A 9,121-nucleotide genomic window follows, 5' to 3' on the forward strand; every position below is an offset into this window, starting at 1 on the left:
AGCTCTGTGCAAAGCATAAATTACACTGTTTCACCCTGTAAATGACTCACATCATGGAGGAGGAGAGAGAGGCTCATGTATAAGGCTCCTGTGTATGTATGTGCCTGCAGGGCTGAGGAGCAGCACGGAGATGTACCTGGGTGAGCCAATGCCAGGCCAGGGAAATACCAGCTAGCTGGGTCTGCCAGAGAGCTGCAGTGCAGCTCGCCTTGTAGGCAGCTTATGAGGCATGTTAAAGTCCCAGCCATGGCATGTCTCTTACCTTAACTACTTCAGCAAGTAGCAGCCTCTCATCCAAAGGCTATAAGGGGCAATGGCGCAGATCTTGATAATTCCCCACTGTTGTCCTTATGCTGACATGTGCTGGAGTCTTATTCCGTTGCTTATAGTTAGTGAAGTGAGCACATGCAGTGGAGTGTTTGGCTTTCCCTTTCACTGCCCTGGTACATAAAAATACTGATTTTTGCCTTTGTCACCAGTATCTTGGTAAACATGGATGACAACATTATTGAGCACTACTCCAATGAGGACACATTCATCCTGCACATGGAGAGCATGGTCGAAGGCTTCAAGATCACACTGACTGAGATCTAGCCTCGGGCAGAGCACTTCTATAAGGAACCACAGCATTTCATCCTTATTGGAAAGCAGAAGATTCCCCAGGAACTTGACAGACATTGATAAGAGAAACTGTTACAAGACTGCTTTGAAAACATTGTCCATTCTGCACATGCACACCCATTGCATACAGACTTGGGTTTGTCAAGCACAAGGCCACTCATGTTAACCTGAACCCTTATTTATTGTTCCTCACTCTTTAGTGTACAAGCAGTTACCAGCCCCCAGATTTGTAACCAGATGACCCACCGCAAATGTGAAATGCAGCGTTTTAATCCGTGCTTTAGTGTGGATAAGCTCATTCTAAAACATGTTAAGGCACCATGCTGGTCCAATTTCAGAAATCTGGTATAAATCACTTTAACAGTAGTCCTCTCCACCATAGTGAAAAAGCTGGTGCAGTGCTAAAGATGGGGAAGGTGGCTGACAGTTCACTTGCTCTGACTGATCCATATCTCTCTGTAGTGTATAGTCTTGCCAAATACCTCTGGTAGTTCTCAGCATGTAGCAATGAGGACTTGTAAGTAAGGCATTCAGCTAAAAATGTCATTTATAAGTAAATGGTAAAGAAACCATTTAAACCTTGTATATAATGTTTATAATATGCAATAATATATTTTAACTACTGTATGTGGGCATGTTTACTGCCACTATGTTTTTATACGTATTGGGTTTAGGGTTTAACAGAATCTTTCCTAGAGGATTAGATTTCTGCAGTCTGTTAAGGAGTGTGTGCTGAGAAGCTGATAATTGCATCTTCACTCGTATACTCCACCCCTACCCACCTGATTTTATACTGAAATTTTGGAGCAAAACGTGCTACGGGGATTGGAGTGCTCTGTCACAATGAGATCCGTCTTAGGTGCCCAAGTCCCAGTTGTAGATATTTGAGTGCCCTGTTGAGCTGTCACCAAATCCTCGAGGCACCCATATGTCTGCTGCCTGGCATGCCTAGAGGTACAGAAGGGACTTCTGCCTGTTTTGTTGGCCAGCAGGGGCCATCACGGTGGGCCTTTCTCAAACTAGTGGAGGGAGAGGTGCTTTTCCCAACAGCCTGCTCATTAAAGCATTTCTCTAGACTGTAAGAAATGGGACTTCAAATACTTCTTTTTCTTCTTAAGGGAACTTGCTCTTGTATCTCCAGTGAAAGATTCTGTTTTAATTCCTAGGACAGTTGGATGAGGTAGAAACCTGGGCTTGATGTAAATAATTTATAGAAACTGGAACAATTTCACCAGTGGAGTTTGAGAGCAGCCCACAACTGAGGTGTGGAGGTAGAGCTCCCTCACAAAGGATGGATCTGAATGCAAGTCGAACTACAAGGTTATTCCATCAAATTCCACCTTGTCTCATGAATTTTGTGGGAAAGAAAGTTGCAGGCTAATCATATCAAAAAAGGCGTTCAAGGCTCAGTGTCTCCAGCACATCCAAACCTGGCACCTCTCTCCTTTCCAGCTCCTATGGCTATCTTAGAAAGCTCCTCACTCAACTTACACTCCTGTGAGTTTCAGTTGCAAGCATTTCATTCTCACGTGCACTGTATGGATTCTATGAGGCAGACAGAAATGTGAGTCCTTTTGTATATGCAGTCCCCGTCTTCCCTCCCTCTTCCTTTGCTGTGTACTCTTTTTCTCCATGAGTCAGACTTATGTGGTAATTCCGTTATCTTTTCATAAGTACATACTCCAGCAAAGATGCCCTTGCTACCCTGCTTAAGAACAGGCATCCTGGGAATACAAGGGATTTGTGGTGGTTAAATTTGCTTCTACTTGGCTCAGGCTTGGAAAAAAGTCTATGCTGACTTAGACCAGATATTTTTTTCCTAAAAAAAAAACAACTGAGGAGGACAGTTTTGGCAGATGACATTAAGAGCTGGGACCAGCAGACAGGGCTTGTGAGCAGTGGTGTTAGTTCTTGTATATCTCCATTGAAGATGGTGTTTGGGATCCTAAGGAGTTTAACTGGAATCTCTCACTTGGTCATGGTGTCCTGGCAGAAACTGCAAGTTGAGTGTGTGAGTAAATGCAGGCAGAGTCAAGCCCTGGTTCTGCCCCTAACAAACCTGCCATCCAAGCTCTCTTACTTTGAATGTGATGGTGCCTGGGACTGGCCTAGGCTGTGATGTGCTGCAGGAAGAGAGGTCAGTGAGCATTTGGGTAGCATTTGAGATTCACAGGGAAGGGCAGGGCTGTCCTTGCAGCACCAGCACTCAGGTTAACATTATTCTTCTCTTATACAGGGACAGGCCTTTCTTCTCTATAACATGAGCTAGTATCTGCTGGATGCTCTGGGTATCCTACTTCCCTGCAGCATCCTGCACTAAGGAGCGGTAAAGAATCAGTGAGACATGCAGTACTCCAGGAAATACTGGGCTGAGGAGCCATTTTCCTAATGCCATTTTAGGAGCTGTTGGTCAGGCTCTGTCCAGGGAAGGGAAGTTGCTTCCAAGATGAACTGATAGCTTTTCTAAATACACTTTCTGAAGTGTGTAAATTCCTGGTCAGTTAAAAGAAAGCTGTTCCCTCCTGCGTTTAATTCCTTCTTACAGTCTCACTGAAGGTAGCAAGACTCTAGGGTTGAGAAAGATGAATAGGATTTGCTCTGATGGGAAGAGTATTTTAAAACAATAGAACTAGTTATGGATGGTCTCTCTTAACTTCATTTATGTGCTAGGACCGAAGGGCTTCGTTTCTCTGCTCCAGAGGATGGTCTCACAAGCATCTAACATTATGAAGAGCACAACTCCCTGCACCTGTTTGGTGCTGGAGAGGCACTGAGCCTTGCATGCTGGTGGTGGCAAGTTACATGCTCACAGGGTTCACCTGTAAGGGCTTGCTGGTCAAAAATAGGATTTCAGAGTGATAGGGAAGGGCCAGTAGGAGTGATTCAAACTTCTAAAATGGTGACCTGCCTTGCGCCCTGCTTGATTCAAAGGCCACAAGTAGTACAAAATATTTATATGTATATTGTTTAAAATATACATGTTGCTTTTGTTTCATGATAAAAATTGATGAACACCTTATCTTCCAAATAGTGTGAGTTAAATGGAAGTGAGATTTGGCTAGGGTTCAGAAATGTCTATGTTGCCTTCTTTTGTCTTTTTGTGGCATTATTGTGGTTGTTTATTTAAAGGAACAAAACTCTCACTTCCTTTCCTCCTTCAAGATGGAAGTCTTGAATCTTCACTAAGGCAGCCTGAGGGGTGGCTTGCTGCTCAGCTCCTTTTCCTTATGCAGAATTAGAGCAGCGTAGTGTCTGTAGATACTGTGTTAGTTCTGAAAGACTCTGACAAAGATGTTGTGCAAATGACAAAGCAGTGTACTAAGCTCTAATTTTGGTTCCTGCCACAGATTTGGCTATGTGTCTGTCCATTTGATGTTTTATTATGAAAACCAAAAATCTCAAAGTATAGTTTCCTTCTACATAGTCAGGTGCTTATAACCCCAAGAAGTGCATCCTTACAATGAAGCTTTATTCATGTATGATGAAATCCCTATCAAGAAATTTTGGAGATTTTTTACCACTGAATGTTAACTACAAAGAAAATAATTTTTTTTCTATGTATCTTTCTCATGAAATATTTGGTCAATGGAACTCAGAGATCAAGTATCCTTCTTGTATATTTTCCTCTTTCAGTCTATGGATTGTTTAAATGTTGTAAATGAATTCAAACAATTAGTAAAAACTAAACTCTCCAGCTGTCAGAGGTGCTGTATATTGATTGATATGGAACTGGAAGAGAGTATCTTATGACTTTTAAAATGTAAAGCTTATGAAATGTTTATACCCTCTTCCATTTCCTATAAACGGAGACAAGATGATACAAACAGGAGTGTTTGTGCCAAAGTTTGTGACAGTCCCTCTCTCTGGCAAACAAGGAAGCTTTATGTATAAATAGTGTGCTTTTATATTAACAAAATAGCTCATGTAACTTAATAGTGTTGTAACTGGGAGAGGGGTTTGATAAACTGTAAATACAGTTATTTTATTTTTTGTACATTTTTAAGAAGGAAAGAAATAAATATTCCTGTGTATGAGATAATATTTCCACTGGTGTGGTGTGTATGACTGGGAATTAATTTCCTATGTCTGAGCCCAGGAAACTTTCTGAAAAGAAGAAAATAGAAATTCATGCTACTAAGAAAACAGAAGAAGACACTGAAAAAATTAATCACCAAAACTTGGGTTTAGCTTTCACATTTTTAAGTAGTGCCTATTGGTGGCAAAAGTGGCCCCAATTTGTGGTATAAGAGCTGCAGTGTGACATTGCTGAGGGGGCTCACAGGACACAGGCTGTGAGCAGCATTTGGAAAACAAAGGCAGAAAATTGAGTCAATTTTAGTCCCAGCAGAATACAGGCCCCTGAAATACATTTGTTAATGTCAGTTTTTCATCAGCAAAATTGATGCAAGTTTATTAATCATTTTCCCTCCCTCTCCCTTTGCTTATTCCAGATTTTGAATCCATAACCAAAAGAATGTGGCAGTGGTTTCCTAACATGGGAAGTACAATTCAGCGGATTTTTGTGATGAATAAGAAGGGGGAAAAAAATTAATCTATAGTACATGTAGTAACATTTCAGTCTCCCATTACCTAAGTGAGTTCCCTAATCAGAGGGCTCACACATTTTCTTCCTTTCTTTCTCTGTTTCTCTCTCTCTCTTTCCCCCTCACCCTTTTCCACTGAATGCTTAATTATCATTGCAAAGTAGAACAGCCTTAGTGGGAAGGACTGGGAAGGTCCTTAGCAAGTGGGATTGTCATATTCGTCTGAATTATTCAGATGCAAATACTCTCAAGCAGAGGAGAAAATGAAGGCTGGTCTACCTTACTGAGCAAGTGGATGAGAGAGAGAATACCTCTATTTCTTGGCTTGGACCCACCAGATCTGGCTTTTTGGGTGAGTTAATCAGGAAAAGAGTTGAACTCCTGACGAGTTTTAGGGTAGACCCATCCTCCCTGGCAAAGGGCGGCAAGTCTGGAAAGGGCATAGGCTGGACTGGAGTGTGGCTGGTGCCATTGGAGCACCTCTCCGACTCAGATCCCTCCGGGTGGGCAGGGGTTTTGAGGACCTGTGTTCTGCTTGAAGGTGCAGCGAGACATTGGCTTCCTCTGGGGGCTGGTCTTTGCAGCCTGCATTCATGCTGCCAGATGGAGATGCCTGTGTTACGAGCTCAGTCCAGTGGAGGAAACTATGCTCTCTCTATAGTCAGTGGAGAGGGGCAGAGAGACAGAGATGCTTGACCTGAGGAATGGATGACCTGCTGGCTTTCACTTGGTCAAGCATAAAGACAGTCCAGGCGCTGTCCTCCCCCTGCACCTTTCTGATACTGACATACCCTCAGCTGGCTCAGTCACCCATGTAAAGGTGGGGTCTAGGCCACAATGGTCATTTAGGCTCTTCCTATGGCCAGCCCAAACAAGGCAGCAGCTGTGGCCCACAGGAGGGACACGCAGAGCCTCAGCATGTCTCATGGCCATAATGAATTGTAGATGTGTAGCAGCTTTTGCAACCTATTTCCAGCGTAAAGCAGTGGGAGACTTGATAGCTTTCCCAGGAGTCCTGGTCTCCTGCCATGTTGTGGTGCACTGGGAACATGGCTGGAGGCACTGGTGCTAACACCTTTGTGATTACAGGGCACCTTGGATGAGAAATCCTCAACTCTCATCTGCTCCCTGTGAGCCTGCATTGCCAAAAGCACTGAAACACATTGAACTGTCTCTTGCAGTAAACATCTTCATTGGTTATTTTATTCTCCACCATTTGGTTTCGTCTTTTTAAACAAGAACCCAGGAGGTGAGAACACCTAGTAGGTGCCAATTACCAGGGAATTAAAGCCTCTGGGTGGGGAAACGGGGCCTGCCCAAGCAACGGCAGGGCAGACTTGCAGTGCCGCGGAGGAGAGGGGGGCAAAGGTCTGCACGGACACCCCCCATCAAGGCCAAGTCCTGAGCAGGATAAGCTGCCTTGGGAGAGCCAGCCCCTGAGCTCTCCTGTTGTGTCAGGCAGCGGAAATGCCAGGGCAATGAGGAAAAAAGTCAATTTGCCTGAAATATCTTGGCCAGCGGAGGGCTGGCTCCAAGAGCCCAACTTACTCGCACCCAGCCTCATCCACACCAGAGCAAAACTCTGTGACTCACCTGCGTCCAGCTGTCAGAGCCTTTTCCCAGCCAGCAGAGATTTAAGAAGAGGGCTTTCCCTGCATACTTTGTGACTTCCGATCATTTTGAAAAGTATTTGTCATCCATTTATTTATTGTACAGTAAGACAGCTGGGTACTCAGTAGCTTGATGAGTATGAATGACTAACAGGAGTAAAAGAGATTTTTCCGGATGCCCTGGAAACCACAGAAACCTGTTCCCCTCCTCTGATATGCTCTGCCTTGACCCCGGTCTCCAGCGCAGCGCACATTGCCCCCCGAGAGCGGTCGGCACACGGACTACAGCAGGGTCTGAAAGCGGCGGCCCAGACTGCGCTCCCCGCATGTCCCAATGAATGGCACACACCGTGTGGGGGTCTTTAATGTACTCCCATTTCCTGGGCACAGCCTGCTATAGACATTTAATAATGTTTTATGGGAAGTCACTTTACTGAGTGGCTCTTAAGATGTGAATGCTGTGCAAGCTGAGTGGTTAGAAGTATTCTGTTTGCAGAGGCTGTGGGGTGGTGAAGCAAGGAGAAGCGTTTCAGCTGGTGGGAACTGTGGCACCTGCAGCATTTGCAAAGGCTGGATGGTTTCTGACGCAGCTGGACAAGGCTTTAGCAGTGTGACTCACAGGGACTTTAAGAAAAACTGACCCTCTGCTATTAGAGATGAACAAAACGCTCCTCCTGCGGCTCTTCAGTGAATCTTTAGGGGACTTGGTGGGGCAGCAAAGCCATGTTTTTCATCATCTTTCCCATTCTCAGTTCCCAGTTCACACTGCCCAAAGCTCTGGCTGCCCCAAGACGGTGCTCTCCCGAGCCCCACCTGGCCTGGCCCAGCGCTCGCAAGCCGTGGGGACGAAGGCCAGGAGCCTTCGCTGTCCTCCTCCAAGGAAGGCGGGAGGGATGGTACCAGGGCGCAATGTGTGCGCAGCCGTGTGCATCGCGGGAAACCCGCTGTGCTGTGGCCCCGGGAGCCCTTCCACGTCACTGTCCTGGCATGCAAGGTCCCAAGGTAAAGAAAGATCTCCTTTCACTTCCGCCTTTTTTACAGCTTGATGCTAAATTGTATTATGACCCCAACAGAGAGTGAGGAAAACGTACTTCACTGGAGGCTCTTATAATAAAGCCAGCCTGAAGGTGCGCTGAGCCTGCAGGGTGCCCGGGCCATTTCACTGATGCTCCAGCAGAGCCACGTGGCTCCGAACCATTTTAAGCCCATATTAATGTGCAGTTCCACAAATAGGCTGTTTTTCTTTTTTAATCTCAAGAGGAAATAGGCACTGGTTTCAGTTACCTTCCAGTGGGATTTAAACTACTTTCAGCATCCCAGTGCTAATCCCAGCTCCAAATTTAACCCAGGTAAAATTTTGAGGAGTTTAAGGACCACGCACAGAGCCGCAACAGGAGCGTGAGATGTGGCCACCTCCAAGGCCGCTCCAGGGCAGGCCAGAAATCCCTGCGGCAATGCTCGGCTGCCTCTCCCCGGCAGGCAGAGATCCCTGTGCGCCCAGCAGAGTCAGGTCTCAAAGCCATCAACCCCAACTGCGGTGCCACCAGCACATGGCCTGCCCTGCTTCTAGCCCCCAGGCTGCGCGCTCTTCATCTGGGGTTAAAAAATACCCGAAACCTGGAGAGGGATTCATCCATGGCTGGGAAAGCTCCAATCAGCCTTTCCCAGTGTGGCAAGACCAACTCTCTCAGCTTTGTGCTGTCCTTCCCTTGTTTTTTTTCCCTAAACTGCTTCGTGATGCCTTGCCACACAGCGGGCCCTGTGCCTTGCCCTCTGCCTTCAGAAAACTGTCTTAGCAGCGACGCTGGCGGTGCAATTCAGCCCGCTGCAACGTGCCAGCCCACAGCCGATGCATGGTTTAAGATGGCGTTAAGCTCTCCAAAGAGGCTTACCCCGGCCCGAGCGCTGCCCCGTCGTCCCGCATGCGCGGTGATGTGCGCCTTGGGCCTCTTCCCGCGGGGTGCCGAGCACGCGGGGTCAGCTCTGAAAGGAAAACTCTGCCAGGACTTATTTCCCACTTTGTTATGAGTTGTGAGATGAGTCAGGCTTTATCTGGCGAGGATGGAGCAGGTTTCGGAACAGCTGGGGCGCGGGAAAGAGCTTCCCCTTTTTCTTGAGGCTGCCGTCAGCTGCACGTTTGCTGCCCCCACCGTGCCTCCAAATTTGGGGGCTGAGGGTGAAACCCTGAGAATAGCCTTGGGGTGAAGCACGTGTGTCCGCGGTGCCTGGCACCGTCCCTTTTCTTCCCCAAGCCCCATCGCCCCAGCAAGGGGAGCCGCTGCGCGTCCTGGGCCGGCGGTGCTGCTGGCAGAGCCTGGGTGCGCCGCTGGGTCCGGCTGGTGGGAT

At 46.8% G+C, this 9,121-nt stretch overlaps 1 protein-coding gene across 1 annotated transcript in view; it reads left to right on the forward strand.

Annotated features, from left to right (window-relative positions):
• GRHL2 (grainyhead like transcription factor 2) overlaps positions 1–4,662 on the forward strand; it is a 58,213-nt gene extending 53,551 nt beyond the window's left edge. Inside the window, 1 exon segment of the mRNA XM_013941958.2 lies at positions 480–4,662. Coding sequence (XP_013797412.2) covers positions 480–594 — 115 coding nt within the window. The 3' untranslated portion in view covers positions 595–4,662.
• Positions 4,663–9,121: the final 4,459 nt, after the last annotated feature.

This window comes from Apteryx mantelli, chromosome 2, assembly GCF_036417845.1.
Source record: "Apteryx mantelli isolate bAptMan1 chromosome 2, bAptMan1.hap1, whole genome shotgun sequence".
Lineage (NCBI taxonomy): Eukaryota > Metazoa > Chordata > Aves > Apterygiformes > Apterygidae > Apteryx > Apteryx mantelli.